The sequence below is a fragment of the Chionomys nivalis genome, chromosome 2 (assembly GCF_950005125.1).
Source record: "Chionomys nivalis chromosome 2, mChiNiv1.1, whole genome shotgun sequence".
Classification (NCBI taxonomy): domain Eukaryota; kingdom Metazoa; phylum Chordata; class Mammalia; order Rodentia; family Cricetidae; genus Chionomys; species Chionomys nivalis.
The window spans coordinates 68,700,034-68,722,199 of NC_080087.1; the positions used below are offsets into that span (position 1 = coordinate 68,700,034).

General features: G+C 42.5%; 2 protein-coding genes across 2 annotated transcripts; both read right to left on the reverse strand.

Moving 5' to 3' along the window:
* Window positions 1-3,373: 3,373 nt before the first annotated feature.
* Window positions 3,374-3,835, reverse strand: LOC130868036 (40S ribosomal protein S20-like). Its single transcript, XM_057760273.1, has one exon. It carries the CDS (start codon window positions 3,758-3,760, stop codon window positions 3,374-3,376), a length of 387 nt encoding a protein of 128 aa, XP_057616256.1. The 5' UTR covers window positions 3,761-3,835.
* Window positions 3,836-14,250: 10,415 nt separating this feature from the next.
* LOC130869529 (leukocyte immunoglobulin-like receptor subfamily B member 3) lies at window positions 14,251-21,704 on the reverse strand. The gene is made up of 9 exons (XM_057761771.1): window positions 21,661-21,704; window positions 21,465-21,500; window positions 21,001-21,285; window positions 20,556-20,861; window positions 19,303-19,587; window positions 18,871-19,176; window positions 18,344-18,640; window positions 17,817-18,119; window positions 14,251-14,387 (listed from the first exon to the last, which is right to left on the reverse strand). The coding sequence occupies exons 1-9, from the start codon at window positions 21,692-21,694 to the stop codon at window positions 14,251-14,253; spliced, it is 1,989 nt and encodes a 662-aa protein (XP_057617754.1). The 5' UTR covers window positions 21,695-21,704.
* Between the last annotated feature and the right edge of the window lie 462 nt (window positions 21,705-22,166).

Here is a 22,166-nt window from a genome sequence, read left to right on the forward strand (position 1 = left end):
CTGGAAATAAAATAGATTTCTTAATAATCAAGTAAAATGAGAAATGAAACAGAATGGAAGGGTTTACACTGAGTACTAATTTTAATGGCATTTCTCATCAAAGATGTGCTATGAGAAAATGTACAGGCATGGTTGCACAGGTCCATAATCCCAACCTCTGGGAGGCTGAGGCAGGAGATTGCCTTTGTTTTGTGATCATCTTGGGTTACCTAATGAATTTCATGCCAGCCTGGGCTACATAGAGATGTTCAAACAACATTAACCGCCAAAGGCCAGGGTGGAGGTACACATCTGAAATCCTAGCACTTTGGAGGCGTGAACAGGAGATTAAGAAGTCAAGGCCATCTTCACCTTGTATAGGAGTTATTGGCCAGCCTGGAACACTGGTGACACAGTTTTAAAATAAATAAATAGGCCAGGCGTGGTGGTGCACGCCTTCAATCTTAACACTGAGGAGGTATAAACAGGCAGGTCTCTGAGTTCAAGGCGGACTGGTCTATAGTGAGTTATATGTGGCCAGGGCAATATACAGAAACTTTGTCTCAAAGAATAAACAATAAAATAGGGCCAGTGAGATGGTAAATTCATCCTGTTGTGGAAGTTATTGATTCACAAGGACAGAGGCTCAGGCAGTATAACCCTCTGGCCTTTAAGGACATTAAGCAACTAAGAGAAGCAGTTATGGCCTATGGAATTCATGTCCCCTTCACTGTGGCTTTAATGGACTCCATTGTGGAACTTAACCTTACATCTTGACTGGATGCAGCTTTGCAGGGCTTATCTTTTGTGGGGATATTATTTGTTATGGAGAGATGAAATGCAGGGAAATTGCACAAATACCTTACTGCATAATACCATTGTGGGTTTCCCCCAATGTAACCTTGACATGTTAGCTGGTGCAGGACAGTGTGTGGGCTTAGCAGCACAGATTACTTACGACCCTGATGTTTGTGCTCAGATATCTGCCGTGGCTTTTAAAACATGTAAAGCTTTATTTATCTAATGAGGAGCAGGGAAACAATTGTCTAAGGTCCTTCAAGGACCCTCAGGACCTTATCCTGAGTTTGTTGACTGCCTATTACAGCGGGGATGTCACATTTTTGGGGATGTGGACACAGCTATCCTTGTCATAAAACAATTGGCCTATGAAAATGTTAACAAATACTGTCAGGAGGCTATCCCTCCTCATAGAAATAGGAGTTAGGCAGGGGCATCGACGGCACTCATGTGATGAAACAGGTAAATGTTTCTGCCCTTAGGGGGACTCAAGCTGGAACTAGATCAAGGAATTGTTTTCAATGTGGGCAACGGGGACATTTCAAAAGGAATTGCCCTGTGGGTATAGGGACGGTTTTTCATCCTAGGCAAAATTCAGGTGTTTGCCCAAAATGTCAAAAGGGGGCCCGTTGGGCTAATGATTGCCACTCTAAAACTGACATTCAAAGAAATCCCATTTCCCATGTCAGGAAATGGGAGGAGGGGCCTGTCACAGGCCCCCAAAACACAAGTGTATGGGGCCATGAGCGGAGTGGCTGTTCCCATCAGATTCGTTCCTCAAAGAAACACCTCACTGCCCACGACCTTGTCCAGGGCACCCCAGGAAGTACAGGACTGGACCTCTGTACCTCTGCCTGGGCAGTATTGACCCCACAAATGGGTGTGCAGGCCTTGGGGACTGGAGCATATGGACCTATTCCAGAGGGTTCAGTAAGTATAGTCTTGGATAGGAGTAGGTCAGCACTTCAAGGAAATAAAATTTTACCAGGAATTATAGACTGTGATTATACTGGAGAAATTAAAGTTATGATTGAAGCTGGGGTGGGAGTCCTTGTCATCTCTCAAGAGTGAGAATAGCTCAAGAATTGCTTTTATCCATGTTTTCCTCTACTAATCTATTCCTACAGCAAGAATGGGGGAATAAGGGGTTTGGCTCCATGGGACTCCCTAGAACTTTTTAGGTTTCTAGTTTAGGGAACCACCCCACACTTATATTAACAATTAATGGGAAAAAGTTCCAAGATCATCCAGATACAGGGGCTGATTCTTCTGCTAAAAAACATTGGCCCACGACCTGGCCCCTACAACCAGCCTCTATGGCATTACGTGGGGGGGGGGAGGGGGTAAAAATGGCCAGTTCTCCAGAGTGCAGTGCCCAATATTTAGATTGGAAGGATGAGGAAGGTCATAAGGGGCATTTTAAAACCATTTGTCCTAGAACACTTTCCTCTCAATTTGTGGGGAAGAGATATTTTGCAAGCTATGGGAGCAGTTCTGACCACTAAACCTGTGCAGTGCATGTTAACAGACCAGAGCTTTGTCCATGGGCAGGGGTTGGGCAAGATCTGCAGGGAGACCCACAAATTTTAGCAGACAAGAAAATAATACAACAGTCACCTGGACAGTGTGCAGGGTTGTGAAATTTTTCTTAGGGGCCATTGCAGAGCAGCCAGAAAGCATTCCAATAAAATGGAAAACTGAAAAACCTGTATGGATAGAGCAATGGCCCATAAGTAAGGAAAAATTACAGGATGCTTATACCCTGGTCCAGGAACAGCTAGAGGCAGGACACATAGTGCCACCCACTTCTCCCTGAATACCTTATAATCTCAAGAGCCAGTTTGTAAATTGTGCATTCCAGGTCTGTAAATAGCAGCATTAAGCATTTTCACTGTATCTGTTAAATTTTAACCTAGCAGTGGTCTTGAACCAAAACCAATTGCAAATTTAACTGCAATATTTATTTTGAGTGACCAAGGCATTTGCAACCTGCCTGATAAGGTATCTATTGTGCTAGCAGAAGCAACTGACTGACTAATGACAACTCCAGCAACAGTAGCTGCTGTGGCAGTCACAGCGATGGCTGCTATTATGGCTGCTGTAAAGCCAAAATATCTTCTTGCTCGATGCAGGATGAGTTGATCATCATGGGATGTGTTGACAGGTAGACGAACAATCCTCGGCACTCAGACCACCACAGCCAGCTCCTCAGAACCCCAGCAACTCCTCAGTTGACAAACATGCTTAGAACATTTTAAAACTCCAGAAATATTATCAGGATTATGAAGAACATTTATTTTTGCTGAATGGGAATTAAGAGTCCACGGGGAGGCGGTAATGCACTCAGCCCAAAATATGGAAAGACTCCAATCATAACTCAAAGGCCCAGCAACTTCCTGGAGCTGGGAGAATTCTGCTAACAGAAGTATCTACAACTGAGGAATTTTCCAAGTTCCTGTGGTAATATTTTGGGTGGTATCCAAAGGCACAGTGAGTTTACCTGTGCTAAAATTGGTAGATAAGAAATAGGGCGGCACAGGGCTATTCAATCCCACTGGCGTCAGAAATAGAATTCTTCTTTTTTTTTTTTTTCCTATTAAATCAATTTATTAAACAGTTGACTTAGGCATCTTGCAATGGTGACTTCAACCTCCACGCCCGGCTCAATACTGGTGGACGTAATCTGTTTAACTATCTCGGAGGGGCTGTGCAAATCAATGAGGCGCTTGTGGATTCTCATTTGGAAACGATCCCACATCTTGGAGCCTTCACCACAAGGTGTTTTTCTCGTAGTGATCCTCAGCGTCTTGGTGGGCATGCGCACGGGTCCCTTTACTTTTAGGTTCTTCTCCTTGGCGCCTCTGATCAGGTCGGCACACACCTTCTCCAGCGACTTCACGTTGCGGCTGGTGAGCGTGATCCGGATGCGATGGATCGCCACCTCGGGCTCCACAGGCGTCTTCCCAGTGTTTTTGAAAGCCATGGCTGTGGTGCGGGCTTCCTGACCGACTTGTTCCTCGGCGGGGAGCGAACAGCGGTGAGTCAGGACGGGAGCAGGCAGAGCTCCGCGGCGCACACCACCACGCCTCAGAAAGCCAGAAACAGAATTCTTTACCAGTGTCCATATGATCTCTTGGCTCTGTCCTGTCCTCAAGATCCCAGACAGGAAAATCCACAGCATGCACCAGATGATCAGGTACCCGTACTGAACTGTCAGCATCCTGTAGGAAAACACAAATAGCCCCTCTTCCCCACACCAGTATGGGATCTGGACCACACCAAGTGCCATCTGCTAGATTCTTCCATTTGACGTGAGGCATTTCAGAATAAACTGGCTGTCAATACCAGTAGCAGTGTGAGATTGAGCATCAACAGTCAAAAAATTTAAAATGTATGGGGGTGGAACCATATTCCCTCTTCTTGTTGTATGCAAATAGTCTTTGAGCATACAATGTGTGTCATTGTGGTTACTGGGATTAAAGGTGTGTGTCACCATAACCTGGTCTGTAAGGCTGACCAGTGGGACTGTTTACTCTCAGATCTTCAGGCAATCTTTTTATTAAAACACAATTGAAATGCAAGTACATTTCCCCCTTTTGTCTAAAATCAAAAGGCTATTACTAATATAAGAAAACTATATACAATAAGTAAAATGACTATATACAATATGTACAAGCAATGATACATCAACAATATCTAGTCCATTTGCATTTGATAAGTTCAGAGTTTCATATCTATTCTATCTTGATGAGTCCAAAGTCTTATACCTAATTTACCTTCTATTATAGCTTGTTTTCTGTGTCTGGTAAACTATAACTATACTTATCAAATCTTCAATTCCCTCAGAGACCTGAGAAGGAAATAATATTAACAGAGTAAGCAGGAAGTGCAAGCAAGTGATTTTCAAAAACTGTGAATAATGACAGAAACAGTTGGCTACCTGGAAAGCCACCCAAAGTTCCTTTGCAACATTAGGGTATCCATCTTTGGCCTACAGGCCAAGCATATTTGACAGACTTTTCTGTGAAGCAGGATATTTTGTGTCCTGCTTGTCTAATCAAGACAGCATAATGCCAGTTGAGGCAGGGGCATTTTCTTGACCAGTGGCTTACTTTTGCCACAAACAAAGTTAACTCCATGTGGAGTTTCTTCAATCCCCATCATCTTCTCTGAAGTAGATTGGTGCTTCCAGGAGCAGGCATGTCTCATTGTCATAAAAAAGAAGAGGAACCTAGGTTATTAAAAAATCTTAAATGCCATATTCTGTAGATCTCTGAAAAGTTCAAAAATGACCTATCTATCTAAATTATATCTTTGTTTGACCTTGAAAGCATACCAAATGTGACTACAAGTTTTATTATAGTAAAAACTTTATTATAGAAGGAGCAGCAGGCAGGCCTGCTTTTCATCCCGCCTGGCTCCCGCATGGTTAGCTTTACACCCAAAATAACAACACACAAACTGTATTCTTTTAATCACTGCCTGGCCCATTATATCTAGCCTCTTCTTGGCTAACTCTCACATCTTGACTAACCCATTTCTAATAATCTGTGTCGCACCATGAAGTGGTGGCTTACCCAGAAAGATTCAGCATGTCTGACCTGGCGGCTGGGTCCATGGCATCTGGCCCAGAGAGGAAAGGCATGGCGTCTTGGGTTGGAGAATCATGGCAACTAACTCACTTCCCTTCTTTCCAGCATTCTGTTCTGTCTACTCCACCCACCTAAGGGCTGGCCTATCAAATGGGCCAAGGCAGTTTCTTTATTAACCAATGAAATCAACAGATTGACATATGACCTTCCCACATCAATACTAGGTAATTAACTACTAACCTATATTTCTTTATTATCCTAAACAATTGATAATAATAATTTTCAAAGGCTAGAGATTTGTATTACATTGTTAAATGAGCTGTAAAAATACAATAGCTTGAACAAGATTAGAAATGTATGTATAATATTTTTTAACAAAATAAACCTCAAATTTGTATCAATATACACAATTTGCATACAATATACAAAAGTAAAATCAATGTAAAATATTTAAAACTAATAGTTACTTTTAAAAAGTAGATTCAATAATCTACCTTTTTATCTTATATATATATATCTCCTTTTTCTTTTCCTTTCTTTTTCTCTTTCTTTCTTTCTTTCTTTCTTTCTTTCTTTCTTTCTTTATCTCTGCCTTCCTTCCTTCCTTTCTTTCTTCCTTTCTTTCTTTCTTTCTTTCTTTTTTTTCTTTTTCTTTTTTTTATTCTTTTTTACTTAAAATTTCCAACTGCTCCCCGTTTCCCATTTCCCTCCCCCTCCTCCCACATATTGCCCCCTCCCCCTGTTCCCCTCCCCCTATCCCCACTCCACTTCTCCTCCCCCTAGTCCACTCCCCCTCCCTCTCGATACTGAAGAGCAGTCCAAATTCCCTGCTCTACAGGAAGACCAAGGTCCTCCCACTTCTATCTAGGTCCAGGAAGGTGAGCATCCAAACAGGCTACGCTCCCACAAAGCCAGTTCATGTATTAGGATCGAAACCTAGTGCCATTGTCCTTGGCTTCTCATCAGCCTTCATTGTCCGCCTTGTTCAGAGAGTCCAGTTTCAACCCATGCTTATTCAGTCCCAGTCCAGCTGGCCTTGGAGAGCTCCCAATAGATCAGTTCCACTGTCACAGTGGGTGGGTGCACCCCTCGTGGTCCTGATTTCCTTGCTCATGTTCTCCCTCCTTCTGCTCCTCATTTGGACCTTAAGAGCTCAGACGGTTGATCCAAATTGGGTCTCTGTCTCTCTCTCTCGATCCATCGCCAGATGAAAGTTCCTGTGCCATTCTCCTTGGCCTCTCGTCAGCTCTCATTTTCAAGACAGGGTTTCTCAGTAGGTATGGAGCCTGTCCTGGAACTCCCTGTGTAGACCAGGCTGACCTTGAACTCACAGTGATTCATCTGCTTCTGCCTCCGGAGTGCTGCCTCCCAAGTGCAGCATCCCTCACCTTTTCAAACAAGAACCTTGAATCTAATTTCCCTTGTTTAGCTTTTTTTCCTGACCATTATCCACAATAATTTGTAACCAACACATTAAACAAAAATAAACATCTATAATCCATTTTTTTTGGGGGGGGGGATGTAGGCATAGTTTTCTATGCTACTTTCTGCTGATTGATGGCACTGACAATCTTATGGGGACCCAAAGAAAATTTAGGGTTATAATCAAATCTATGAGGCTGTGTCATCTCATCTGGCAGTCTTGAAGCTGTTCTGGATGTAGAACTTAGAGGAAACTGCAACAGATGTGCTCTGAAACATTGGAACATCTGGGGTCATCTGTTCCCATTGGAGATTTTTCAGGAGGTCTTCCTTGATCAAACCTTATTTTTCCTTTTTTTCTTTCTTTTTTATTATTACTTAAAAAATACCAATCCAAATTCCCACTCCCTTCCCTCCTCCCAGGCCTTTCCCTCTCCCTCCACAGACCCTCCCCCCCAACCCCTCCAACCCTAAGGGAGTATCATGCACCCCATCCTGTGGAAAGTCCAAGGCCCTCCCTACTACATCTAGGTTGAGCAAGGTTTACATTCAAAGAGACTAGGATCCCATGAAACTGGTACATGCAGAAGAGACACATCTCAGTGTCACTATCAGTGGCCCCTCAGTCTGCCCCAGCTGTCAACCCCTTTCAGAGGGGCTTGGTTGTTGCCATGCTCGTTCACCCCCAGTCCAGTTGGAGTTGGTGAGTTCCCATTAGCTCAAGCAAAGTGTTTCAGTCTGAATACAGGGTAAGGTCAGTTCAGACACTCTCGCCTCTATTGCTTAGAGTCTCAGCTGGGTTCACCTCTGTGGGTTCTTAGGCATTTTTCTAGAGCCAGGTTTCTTGCTAACTCCATAATGGCTCCCTCAATCAAAAACCTTATTTTTCTTAATCCAGAATGAATCCACAGCCTCTCACTTCCCAAGGAAAGAAAAGCAAAACCTCTTCTCCAAAGTAACATATCTTTTGACTTAATTTTGAAGTCAAGACATTTTCAAAATATGTAAATTGGATTAATCCAACAACACTTACAATCAAAAATCTTTTAGCAGCTGTTGCTTCTTCCTTTGCAGTCAAATAATTCAAAGACAACACAATAATATGCAGTATCATATAAAAGCAAATGTGTGCTTTCCATCTTTACATGGAAGCTAAGCTGTGGCAGATGGAAGCTGGAAGTGCTAATTTTTCTCCTGAACCAAGGTCGATAGGTTTGCCTTCCAATTCCTCAAGCTGGAATTCTAATTCCAGCTCTGGCTTGGGCTGGTGGCTAGAAAGCCTCAGGCAAATGGCTTTTTCATAAATATGTGCCCCCAAAAGTTGGGCACAAAGTATAGCACTATTAATAAAAACTCAGGGTCAGAATCCAAAAAGCAAAATAGCCAGCCACTGGCTCTAATCTTGACATCAGTCTGAAACGGTAATCCTGCCTCCAGTAATCTCAGAATGAGACTATGTGTTTGAGAGCTATCTTCCACCATTTTATATTCCCCTCTGGGGCTAGGATTAAAGGCACGCACCACTGGATTTAAAGGTGTGTGTCATTGTGGTTACTGGAATAAAGGTGTGTGCTATTGTAGCTACTGAGATTAAAGGTATGTGTTACCATAACCTGGTCTGTAAGGCTGACCAGTGGGACTGTTTTGCTCTCAGATCTTCAGGCAGTCTTTATTTATTAAAATACAATAGAAATTCCACTACAATGGGAGACATTTTCCTTTTCTGATATCTTTTTCAAATTTTCTCTTGAAATACTTAAAGTTCTTGTCATTCAGGTCTTTCACTTGTTTGGTTAGCGTTACCCCAAAATATTTTATATTATCTGTGTCTATTGTAAAGAGCGATGTTTTGCCAATTTCTTTCTCAGCCTGTTTAACATTTGTATATAGGAGGGCTACTGATTTTTTTTTTTAGGTTGATCTTGTAATCTGCCATAATACTAAAGATATTTATCAGCTGTAGGAGTTCCTTGGTAGAGTTTTTGGGTTCATCTATGTATACTATTATATAATCTGCAAATAGCGAAAGTTTGACTTCTTCTTTTCCAATTTGAATCAGATTGATCTCCTTTTGTTGTCTTATTGTTCTAGCAAGAACTTCAAGAACTATGTGGACTATATATGGAGATAGTGGAGAGCCTTGTCATGTTTCTGATTTTAGTGGAATCACTTTGAGATTCTCTCCATTTAATTTGATGTTGGCTGTCAGCTTGCAGTATATTGCTTTTATTATGTTTATATATGTTCCTTGTATCTCTGATCTTCCCAAGACCTTTATCATGGAGTTGTGTTGGATTTTGTCAAAGGGTTTTTCTACATCTAATGAGATGATTATGTGGTATTATTCTTTCAGGTTTTTATATGGTATATTACCTTGACAGATTTTTATATCTTGAACTAACCCTGCATCTCTGGGATGAAGTCTACTTGATCATGGTGTATGATTTTTTGATATGTTCTTGGGTTCAGTTTGCTAGTATGTAATTGAGTATTTTTGCATCAATGTTCATGAGGGGGATTGGACCTGTAATTTTCTTTCTTAGTTTTGTGTTTGTGTGATTTGTGTATCAGGGTAACTGTAGCCCCATAAAAGGAATTTGGCATTTTTCTTCTGATTTTATTGTTTGGAACAATTTGAGGATTATTTATATTAGTTATTCTTTGAAATTCTAGTAGAATTATTTTGTATTGAAAACATCTGGTCTTAGCCTTTTTTTTTTTGGAAGACTTTTAATGACTGTTTCTATTTTCTTAGTGGTTATAGGGCTATTTAAGTTGTTTATCTGGTCTTGATTTTTGTATGTGGTGCCTATCTAGAAAATTGTTCATTCCTTTTACATTTTCCATTTTTGTAGAGTACAGGTTTTTGAAGTATGACCTGATGATTTTCTGGATTTTCTCAGTGTCTGTTGTTATGTCTTCCTTTTCCTTTCTGATTTTTGTCAATTTAAGTATTCTCTCTCTGCCTTTTGGGTATTTTGAATAAGGGTTTGTTTATATTGTTTATCCTCCCAAATAACCAACTCTTTGTTTCTATTTTATTGATTCCAGCTCCAAGTTGGATTATTTACTGCCATCTACTCTTCATGGGTGAGTTTATGTCTTTTATTCTAGATGTTTCAGGTGTGCTTTTAAGTCATTATTGTGAGAGTTCTCCAAATTCTTCATGTAGGCATGTATTTTACAACCTGTAGTCCCTCAAGTCCCATCAGGAGAGGAACTCAAGCCAGGAACCTGGAGGCAGAAATTTTTAATAAAAAAAAAAGATACTCTTATGAATGCTTTCTCATCAAGGAAGGTTTTCATTCATTCTGAAAAGTGAAGCTCTCACTAGGTGCTTTTACCTCTGTGCAATATAGAGATCTGTGTTTTCATCTTTAAATAAGGAAGATATTTAGGCAAGGGAATATTTGACCTTGTTGCTGTTCTAGGGATTCAGTTGTTATTGAAAGCTCTTGGTAGAAGGAGCCTTTTGCACTAAACTGTAATAAATCTCCAGCAGTAGTCTGAACCCAGGCAGTATGTCCATCAGTGTAGTAAATTGTGTGTGAGTTCCCATTGTGTCCCTAATAAGGGCCTGAGCTTATTAATATATATCCATTAGATGGATCATCATAAGTACATTCCTTTGACAATGTCACTGTTCAGAGGGTGCAGTGGTATTCTCTAGTTTCTTATTTTCCCAGAAAAGTAAATGTGAGAGATACAGCCCCTCCTCTCTCTGTGTGTATCTCATTGTCTTCTCTATAGTCCTTCTTAGTCTCGGTTTCTCTCTCTCTCTCTCTCTCTCTCTCTCTCTCTCTCTCTCTCTCTCTCTCTGTGTGTGTGTGTATAAGATGCAGCTTGTGCTCTCTATTGAATTTTCAATGTGGGAAGAATGTTTTGCTGGGGAGAGATTATCTCTGTTGACTGTGAACATCAGGAAGGGATTCTGTGACACTTCAGGAGGAAGAGCCCTTAGGAGGGATTCACCATAGAGGAAGGCAGGGAACAGGGTGGAGTGATAGAAGAGGAACTGAAGTGTAGAGAAAGTGATATAGTGGGGACAGGGGCCTGCAGTGCTGGAGAATGTAGACTGATCAGGAGTACTGACAATTGTTTGAGTCTTCACTGCACTTGGGCTGTGCAATATCCTGGGGACAGTGACAAAACAGCTCAGGTTGGGAATGTTTAAGGTTAGTGTCAGAATGAAAATGGAAGGATAGAGAAAGGGAAAAAGGTGCTTCACTCCCAAGATTGATAGAAGTATCATCCATGATCATCAGAGGCAGTGACAGAGAAGTTTAGAAGTAGTTATGCAAGCCCTAGGTGACTCACTGGGGAAGCTGACTTTCCTGCTTGTCTGTGCTTGTGGTGTGTAACTAGTAATTTCCTTATTCCTGTAACTTCTTCATTTCTGTCACAGAAAGGTCTTCCTACTCCCTTCTCTGTTTTGAAAACTCCTCACTGTGTTTTTCCCTCTGTTCCTTTGTTTCTTGACCACAGTTCTCGGTATCACACTGAGGAACCTGTCTCAATACCCTCAGTATTAATGCACAGGGTATCAAATTATCTGGCTGCTATGTGATGTACAACAATATCATTTGCCAACATTCAAACAGAAGCTGGTAATAATCTCCCTCTGTCCTTCCTTGGGGTACAATGAGGGCAATGACCTCTCTTTCAGGATTAGTGTGTGAATCAACTAGTCCAGCAACATGGGAGCGTTTATATAGGGATTCTTGTTTCTGAGAATATGCATTGTGGTGGGAGAGTGCGTTGGATATTTTTTGTCATTTAACATAGACTAAAGTCACTTGGGAAACAGGGTACATCAACTGAGGATATGCTTTTATCAGATTAAACTGTAGTCATGTCTGTGGGTGTACTTAATGATGCTAAATGACATCAGAACCAAAAGCTATTCCTCTCAGAGGAACATATATGGAAGCAAAGTTTGGGACTCCTGACAAGGTCATTTGCACTCCATGATCCCAGCATGTAGTTTTCTTACTTAGGTATAGGAGAAGGGTCTATAATTTCAAAGGTATTGGGTATCTCTGCTGGATCCATCCAGCCCTTTCTCTTCTGGCTCACTTTGGTGTTTTTCATTCTTCCCCACACAGCTTCATGCAGAAGCACCAGAAGTTTTAGGAAGTTTTGAAAATGGTTGAAGTTAGGACAACCATTTCTTTTTCCTGAGGCAGAGACAATAGATTCTGCTCATGCTTCCATCAGCAACCTGTTCCCTTCACCATATATATGATGTCCTGTGAACTAGTGTTGTACACAGAGTGAAAAGAACATTAGAGCATCTGAGCTGAGAGGTGTCGTGTGGTAACCCAGCTCTTTGTACCCCTTCCATTGACCTTGAATGTAGCAGTTATTAGAGCATCAATTTCTATAGTTCACTCTAGACATAATAAATTAGGACCAGGACATATCTCCCTTCATGAGCCTTCCAGAGTCAGATGAAAGTATGACAGGTCCAGGAAATATTTTCCATGAGGACAGAGTAAAGTGGTGTGGACAAGTGTAGTCTCCCAAGTTCTGCTCATCTGCTAGCTGTGGTGTCACATCATTTTTAGTCCAGTCCTTCAGTGCCTGGGAAAGCTGGATATCTGTGAGTTCCAGACCAACCATGTCTGCATAGTGAATTCTAGAACAGTCATGGCTCACTATAGAGACCTTTTCTCAAAAAAAAAAAAAAAAAAAAACAACAACAACCCACAATAACAGCAACAACAACAAAAACCTAAGCAAAGGAAAACAGAAGAAAATGATCAAGTAGTAGAAGAAATTGAGTTCAATTGAGTTCAGCCTATCCAAATAATGGACACTCAGGTCTAGAGAATGGATCATATAACCTAAGTCATGTTGTAAGGGCAACATTACCTAAGTGTAAACCAAGACAAATAAACTAGATGAAACAAATTATAGGCCAAAACATGCCATGAACAGAGATACAAAATGTACAAAAATGTAATTCATGGGCCATCTAAATACTGTCCTGAAGAGCAAGTATTCTTTTTTTTTTGTTAAGAGCAAGTACTGTGTAATATCATACTCATGAGACTTTGCTAAGTATTCTATGATGTTCCTGTGAAAAAATTTCCTGAGTGTGAATACTTCAGACTATACCATGTTACCAAGAAAATGTATTATCAAATAGAAATAACACCTCATGAAAGAGTAGAGCTTTCCAGTCTTGTAAATCCCATTAAAAATTCAACACTATATGGTGTTGATGATAACAAGGAGAAAATTAAAGACATACACAATGGAGATGGTTTTTAACACAGAGCTAGCATTTGTTAGTGTACCACCACCACTTGTCATAGACATTAACAAGAAATTAGCAGCAGAGACCTCTAGAGTAAAAATGATTTCATATACCAAAACACCAAAGTTAGCATATCGGATGATGAGAAAAACAGAGACATGCATTAAATTCTGAAGAAGGTAACAGAATCTCTCTTCACACATTCTCAGCTTTGTACTTGAAGCCTTAGCTAATACATAAGCAAAAGTAAAATAAAAGAGTATTTCATTAAAGCTAAAATGAGAGAGAGAAATAAATACTACTATCATTGATTGAAGATAACATGGTTGTTTATGTAGAAATTCTGAATCATTGTATAATAAGCCATCCTAGGAAAGAGAATTCTGGGATGATTGATATGCTAGCTAATTCCTTTTGCAGATATGAGAAAGAAACAGTGGGAAATGAAATGAAAAGCACATCTATTTAATGTATCATTTCACACCCTCACTCCTGTGATGTTACATTGCTGTTGTAAAGGTGTCTTTGATGGGAATATTTACAGTGGTCAGGAAATGTCACAAATCAGGACTTTGTATTAGAAAGCGCCTTCAAAGTCCTGCCCACATTAATTTGCCAGGTTATCCTGTCCCACCAGTGTGGTATATTTGACTTCATATTTCAAGAGGAACTCCACAAAGAACATGTGTTGAAGACTGAAAGGTTGGGGGGTCATGGAAAGAGTTCTGGGCAACATAGGAAGAGTAACTTTGAATTCTGGTCTCTGACTTGACTCATCATTTTTGTTATTGAGGTGCCTTTCTTGTTTCTAGTCCAACAGACAGAGCCTCCTGCCATGGAGAATGTAGCAGTGTATAAAAATGAAAAATGACACATCAGAGGGAGGGGACTAGAAATGTACAGAAATGAGGATCCAAGGCAAACACATGGAACAGCATATTCCCTCACTATATTTATTCAGAAAAAAGTCAGTTCAGTCAGCAAATGCCTCCAGTATATGGAGAAATATACATTTATTTGCTGAGGAAGGGTCTCATCAAAACATAAGCAAAACACCCAAAACACGTTTGCTCCCTGGATAATCTCTCACAACAGTTCTTCAAAGTAAGAAATGGATTTTTTTCCCAGAAAACTTGGATTATCAGATTTATTTCCCAGACTCTGGGACCTTGAAATATATACTTCTTTTTCTTCTGGTTACTTCCCAGGAGCACACTGACTCTGTCTCTGGATGCACCAAGCCTCAAAGACCAGAATCCCAAGGACTATGAAGATCATGACAGCAAATCCCATCCTGATGAGATTCTGCGCTGTGTAGTCCTGTTTCTCTGAGGCTGTGGTTTTGGATAAAGAAGTTACAGAGGTTAGTGATGGTCAAAATTCCTTCAAGATAACTAAAGGTCCCCAAGATAACTAAATGTTTCCAGATAACTGAATGTACACCCAGGGACCCTACATTCCCTGGACAAAACTTGGGCCCTCGCCGGGCGGTGGTGGCACACGCCTTTAATCCCAGCACTCGGGAGGCAGAGGCAGGCGGATCTCTATGAGTTCGAGACCAGCCTGGTTTACAAGAGCTAGTTCCAGGATAGGCTCCAAAACCACAGAGAAACCCTGTCTCGAAAAACCAAAAAAAAAAAAAAAAACAACAACAAAAAAAACTTGGGCCCTATGTTTTCAGTACTTTGAGTTTGAAATCTCTTTATTCAATTGTCTTGGGTTTGGGCATGTTAGGATGGACTGGTAGTTTCAGCTAATCCTGAGAATAGAAGAAACATATAAAGTGGATGTGCCTAAGAGACCTGAGGGTCTCTTTTGTGTGCCACTCTCTCATTTAATATAAATATCCATCATTTTCATCCTATAAACTGATGATGTTCTGGAATGACTATTTCACTTGGTATAGCTGGGCTCTCTTTCTTATTCTTATTTGTTTCTTCAATGTCACTGTGAAGCACCAGAGAAAACAGAAAATTCAGAGTAGAAAACATTGTCAAGATATTACAGACATCGATTTTGAGTCACTGCTCTGAACAACCATAGGACCATTCTGAATATGGTGTCTCTGGTGAATTCAGCAATGACTGGGCATACATCATCTGAGATGATTTCCTAAATGCATATTTTTGCTTAATGTTTGTTTGATTGCCATACTTAGATACTCCCATTTCTCCTTTGACCTGAATATTACCCTGATCTCTTCTGAGTACCCAGGGACCAGTAGTGGGTGGGTGAGGTGAAACTTCCTTATAGTTTCAGAGATGAGATACAGTTTCTACTAAGGTTGAGAACCTGTCTTTTGTTACTAAACCTACCCAGATGTTCCTTCCCACACCAGACCAAGAAATTTCTCGATTCCCAGCTCATCTAGAAGTACATTTTTCTGATGTATATGGATCACCATCTGTTTTTTCACATATTATATGAGTAATGCAGGACCAAGATGTAGAGAAGAGTCATGAAGAGGGTTTTGCAGTCCTGGCTCTCAAAAGGTGTGGTGGTTGTGATGGTATGTTTGTGTTTGTGTGAGTGTGTGTGTGAACCATGAAAGAGTACATTGTAGTCACTAGGTCTTAACGTAACAGTGTTCCCATGGCATGGCTCTCTGACGCTAAGCGTAGGTCCCAAGACTGACATATTTAATCCTTACTTTTGTCATGTTTTCAAATAGTCATTATCGAGACAAAAGGGACAGGCTACAGTATGAAGAGAGGGTGGTGCAGCTCTCCCACCACTTTAGGAGAGTTAAAGGTCCATGGTGGAGAGTTCCTGCAGGTCCTATCCCCAAAGCTTCTCTTGTTCAGATAGCACACTGAGGGCAGGCAGAAGACATTCTTAGCTGCCAGCTCACAAAATAAGGTGAACCCATCCAGTCTCATTTTCTCTATTTTATTCTGAAGTGAAATGTCACAAACTTCACAAACAATAGAATTTGACTGAGACTGCTGGGTTTTGTTTTTGCTTAATGTGATCATAGTTATGTTCGGATTCTCCTGAAGACTTATGTCTTGTAGGATTGAGCTATGAATTTGGATCTATTTTGAGTAGGAGGAGAATATAGCAGGATTTTACTTATTACAGCAAGGCTTCCTCCTCCCCTGGAGACACTGTGGGCCATGGATGCTCATCCAGTATGGGTCTATAAATACTGGTAAGTGTAGGGTAATGAGCAAAGGTTGTCACTGGGGCCTGGTTTCTGCTTAGTAGTGTATATCTGTCTATGACTTCTCCAAGATGCTCTTTCAGACTTCCAGAATCCTTCTCAGTTCCTTTAGCAGGGTCTGTAGTGAGCATTCTTGGAAATATCCATGTTGGACTCTACCATCATGAGAGTTAACCATCTGGTTGCTTCTCTGTATCTTTTGTTACTCAATCCTAGTCAATAATTGCTGTAAATGGAGGATGCATAGACACCCCTTCAGCTCTTAAGGATCATGAGTTTCACAATGATACTGTCACATGACAGCAGATACAGAGATGAGTTGAGGTATCCATTCATTGATAGGAATCCCTGAGATTGGAGGTCACAGAATGCATTGGAGAATACCAGAACTACACCCTACGAGCTAGGAAGAATGCTCTGCCATGGCCCTGTGCCTCATGCTTGCACATGCCACTTGCACTGTGGGACAGATCCACAGAGAACCAAGTTACGGAGGAGTATTTTGTCAGGAGAAGTCACAGCCATGGCCAGCAGTGAAAGAAACTTCAAGGTCTGGGCCACAGACTCCATTCTTATCACCTTTTAAACTTTATTTTACATATCAGTCAGTTTCTCCTCCTACCTCTCCTCTTGTTCCTTCCCCAACCTCTCTTCTGTTCTGTTCCCACACCCCCTTCCACTGCTCCTCTATTTCCATTCATATGGGGTAAAGACTCCCATGGAAACTGACAAAGCTTGACGTATCACGTTGAGGCAGGACCAAGCTCCTCCTACCCCAGCCTCAAGGCTGAACAGGGCATCCTGCCATTGGGAATAGTTTCCAAAGAGCCAGCTCATGCATCGTGGTTAGCAGCAGCCCAGAAACAGGAAGATTTATCTAAGTCAACATCTCTAAAAGCAGCTGTTTCAAACACATAACCAGCTATTTTATATTAAAACCCCACATTACAATGGGGTCTTTACATACCCTTCTGGGGCCTGACTCCACATAGCTGAAAAAGGTGATCTCATGACTTAGTGGCTGGAAGAGGAGGTGTCTGGGTCTCCTGTTCTACTTATCTTTGTGAGCTACAATGAGACTAACCATCTCTCTGAATGCCACTTTCTGCAGCACAAACTAAACCCTGGGCTTCTGGTGGCTCTGTTAGGGTCTCTGTTTGCCTCTCAAACTCACAAGCTGAAGTGACAGAGAAATGACTTTTCTGAGCTAAGAGCTGGAAGATTACCTGGGGATGGAGCATACTCCTTGTACTGAGGTGCCTGATACTCACCAGCTGTTTGTGTGGGCCTTAGAGGTGGCAGACTGAAGGCTCTAATGGGATCTAGGAAAAAGAACAGGAGGACAGTGAGGTTTAGATGCCAACCCAGGGATCTACCTGTGCTCATTCTTCTACTTCTCCTTTGTAACCTCCCCAAGATCTTTATGCTGTCTATTCCAAACCCAGATTGCAACAGAAAATGGAATAGACATTATTTGAAGGACTGCTGCTGGCATCCACCTCTGACTGACCCTTTCTGGTGTCCCCTTACTCCCACTCAGGAAAAGGGATTTCCTATGGTTTGGTTTGAAAATCACCCTGAGAGTTCTGGGTCACTTCACCTGAGACAGTGAGCTCCACAGGGGCACTGGCATATGACAACAGGTTAAGAGAAGAGTCTTCAGAAGCATAGCACCTGTAGGTGCCCGAGAGTTCAGAGGTCACAGCGCTCATGGAGAATTCTGCCTGGAACTCCCAAACTTGGAACTTTGCTTTTAGTTGCTGTGATTGGTGGGCTGCTCCCTCCTTGGACAGAATGAAAGTGTCTACTTTGTATGATGATTGACACAGTAGGGTCACATTGTCTCCGGAGTGTACTGTGGAGTTAGGTTTTGCTGAGAGGGAAGGCTTGACAGGAAACTGCCCTAAAGAGAAGGGAGTTGATGAGAGACTGCCTTCAGTGTTCTGAGCTGATACCCCATGAAACCTTGGACTCTCTTCTCTGTCTGAGCCCCTCTTCTACTCCCTTGTCTCTGCATCTGTTCCCAAATAAGATTCCTGTCCCTCATCCCAGGCCTCATATCCTTAACTCCCCCATGAGAATTCATGTAGAGTTTAGGTACCCGATGGAATCTGTTTAGTTCCTTACCTGTGATCAGGATGTCCAGAGGGTCACTAGAGGCTGACCACTCAGAGGAAAGGTTGTGTTTACCATAGCATCTGTATTGGCCTCTGGCAGAGTTACTCACAAGGCCCAATGTGAAGTTGGCCAAAGAGAGACCAGCCTGGGTCCACTGGCCATCACGCTGGATGAAGTCAGCTCCCCCCAGTTTGTACAGGGCAAATCTGTCATAGTTGATGTCAGAACAACACTGCAGGATGAGGTTATTTCCAGGGTCCAGGATATGGCCTTGGTGAGTCAGCAGAGAGGGTTTCTTGGTCAGGCCTAGAGGGAAGGTGACAGGCTAGTAATTGGGGAGCTGGTTTTTACCAAGCATTTATCCTCTCCCCTCCTGCCTTGCACACGTCACTGCTTCTACCTAGGAGTGGGGCTCTGGCTCAGCAACCAGGTTCTTCCTATTTCACTTTTTATCTGCAATGACCTAGTGGGACACTTCCAGGGCTAAGGTCTTAGGGTGCCAAAAAAATTATTGGTCAATGCTGGGGATGACTCACCAGAGATGTGTATTTCCAGGGGGTCACTGGGAACTGACCATAACTGTAGAGTATCCTTGTAGAAACCATAACATCTGAATGTCCCTCTGTGGTCTGGTGTTACATGATTTATAGAGAACAAAGCTTGGTATTGCCTAATACTGTGTATATATTGTGAGTCCAAGGAACTGAGGAACTTCCGATCTTCCTTGGTGAGAATGAACTTGTCATATCTCTCCCTTGAGACACATTGGAGAGTCATGTTCCCTGCTGAGGTCACCACAGGGCTGGGCAGGGCTGTCAGGTGGGATTTAATGTTGTAGATTCCTAGGACAGAAGGAGGCAGACTGTTACATGGACTCACACAGTCACAATGTTCTGCAAGGCTAGACTGTGGGAGGGGAATACTCCTGAGAGCAGAGCTTGGGGCTGAGACCCTGATTGTTCCCTCACCTGTCACCACCAGTTCCAGAGTGTCACTGCGCTCTGACCAGCCTTCCAAACTGTAAGAATAACAGTGGTACTGTCCTGCAAGTTGATATGTGACATTAGAAATGGAGAACATGGCCTTGTTCTCAGGTTTCTGAGGTATTTGTGTACCCCAGGGTTTTTGGCTTCCATCTTTATGCAGAACATAGATTTCTGCATCCAGCGTCCCCTGACACCAGATGTCCATGGAACTTCCTGAGGTGATCACAGATCCTGGTTCAGCCTTGATGGTGGGTTTGTGGAGGGTCCCTGTAAGGAAGTAGGAGAGAAGGAGGTGGTTCTGTCTGACAGTGACACAGAGAAAGGCACACTTGCAGATGACTCTTTTTTTCTTTTAAATTTATTCTTCTGTCATATAGTATACATTGACAGCAGCATCCCCACCTTTCCCCTCTCCTAGATCCACTGCTCTTCTGTTTTGCTTCAGAAAAGAACAGACTTCCCAGTGATATTAACAAAACAAGGAATAACAGCATGCAATAAGACTAGTCACACACTGCATATTAAGGTGGACAATGAAGCCCAGTAGGAGGAAAAAGATCCCATGTGCAAGCAAAAGAGTCAGAGACTTCCCCAGTCCAATTGTTTCAAGTTTAACAAATACCCTAAACTAGTCAGGCAGTGGTGGTGCACACCTTTAATCCCTGGACTTGGGAGGCAGTTGCAGGTAGATCTCTGTGAGTTTAAGGCCAGCCTAGTCTACAGAGTGATGTCCAAGACAGACAGGGCTACACAGTGACTCTCTAGAAAACAAAACAAAACAAAAGAGAACCCAAGGCAAACAGCTATAGCATAGCTATAGCTATGCATAGGGCCTAGAGTAGAGTCAGGCACACTGTTTGGTTGCTGTTTCAATGTCTGTGAGCCCTCATAACCCCTGCTTAGTTGATTGTGTGGGCCATGTTCTCCTGGTGGCATGAGTGCTCTGGCTCCTACAACCCTTCCTTCCTCTCTTCTGTGGGTTTCTCTGACTTCTTGTAAACAGTACAGGGACTGATCCAGAGTAACAGCAGGCACCATGAAGATTCTTCTCTGTCCTGGACCTCCTGGATTTTGCTGCCACTGTCTGTTTTGTCTGTCTTGGATTCTGTATCTTGTGTCCTGCTGCCTTCCATGGGCTCAGGATCCCTGACTCCTCAATACACCACACACCTAGACATCCTTGAGAACCTATATAATTTCAACATCATCCTAGGGGAGAACTTGGGATTCCTTACCTGAAAACAGGAGCTCCAGGGGCTCACTAGGTTCTGACCACAGCAATGGGCTGTTCTTGTTAAAGTTGTAGCATCTGAATGTCCACCTTTGGCTGGAGGTCACAGGGCCCACAGAGAACATTGCCTGGTACTGCTGAGTAGAGTAGTTATACTTTGAATCCAGCATCCAGGAGAACTTCTGTGGTCCTTCCTTAGTCAGAACAAACCTGTCATATTGCTTCCCTGAGAAACACTGGAAGGTGAGTAGGCTTCCTTCACTCACCACAGGGCTGGGCTGGACTGACAGACTGGGTTTCCCGTAGATTCCTAGGAGAGAAGGAGGAATCAGTTAAATGTCTTTCGGACTTCATTATCCTTTAGGACTGGGAGTGGGGACTCATCCCTGTGCACACAACCACTTCTTGACAGTCAATCCGGAGTCTGGAGGCACCGAGTTTCCTCTCACCTGTCACCACCAGCTCCAAGGAATCACTGTACTCTGACCATCCATGACGGGTCTGGTATCGACAGCTGTATCTCCCTGCTTCTTCAGGGCCTATTTTTGAGATTGAGAATTCTGTCTTGTCCCTAGGATTCTGTGGAATCCCTGTGGTCCTAAAATATTTGTATCCATCTTTATACAGGTGGTAATCTTTGACATCTGTTGTACCCTCACACAAGAAGGTTACTGTAGTCTGCTTGTAGACCACAGAGTCTGGCTGTATTCTGAGAATAGGCTTAGGGAAGGCCCCTGCAAAGAAATGAACAAGTAACATCCAGAACATCCACCCTCAGATTTCAGCCTCCATCCCTAACCCTCAGCCATCACCAGGACCAGGACACATGTGTTGTTTTTCATCCTCACTGTCAAGGCATGGTTCCAGGAATGATGAAAAGTGAATACCACAACATCTGCAGACACTCACTCACCTGCCAGCACTGGGATCCTGAGACCCAGAGCAAGTCCTGAAAAAGAGTTCCCTGTGAGAGGTTTGTCCCTGAAACTTGGGCAGCTCCTTCCCACTGAAGAACCTCCTGAGACCCTGGGGTTTCCTGATGGGCCAGTGCTGGGCTGTGGGGCATCAATCCCAGAACACACTATCTCCTCCCTATCTCCACATCTCACCTATACAGAGCAGGGCTTTGAAGGTGAAGGTCATGGCATCTCCTCCTGGAAGCTGCAAGTTTGTTTATGGGCAGAGCTTGGAGGAACAAGAGACATAGGGTGTGGATTCTGAAGGCAAGCACTCCTCCTGATATGGTTGTGTTTCAGCAGTCACACAGGAAGGGGAACTATCCTCCTTAGGCAGCAGGCTCTGACTTCCCCAAGGCTGTGACTAGGTCAGGCTACAAACTCTTCAGTCAATATTAGGTGGATAACATTTCCATAACCTCATCAGAGTCTGTCTCATTTGTCCTCATCTTTTTCAGGGCCAGGTGATAGCAGCCATGCATGATTATTACACATAAGAAATAGAAATTTTCATGTGAGTTTTCTTTATTCCTTTTTCACATTTTATGTGAATTACTTCTTCATATTAAAAATATTTGAAGGCTTGTATGAAGGGTCTCACTCTGTACATTTGCATGACTTAATATTTATAATCCCTGTGGCAGTGACCTCCACAGGAG

Bases quoted from the DNA above. Each gene is read 5' to 3' on its own strand.
- LOC130868036 (XM_057760273.1), bottom strand. From the start codon at position 3,760: ATGGCTTTCAAAAACACTGGGAAGACGCCTGTGGAGCCCGAGGTGGCG.
- LOC130869529 (XM_057761771.1), bottom strand. From the start codon at position 21,694: ATGACCTTCACCTTCAAAGCCCTGCTCTGTATAG. The intron at 20,862-21,000 runs GTGAGAGGAAAC...CTTCTCTCCTAG, and splicing joins CTTGGAGCTGGTGGTGACAG to GAATCTACGGGAAACCCAGT. The intron at 14,388-17,816 runs GTGAAGTGACCC...CCAAAACCACAG, and splicing joins TGTGGAGCTCACTGTCTCAG to CCTCAGAGAAACAGGACTAC.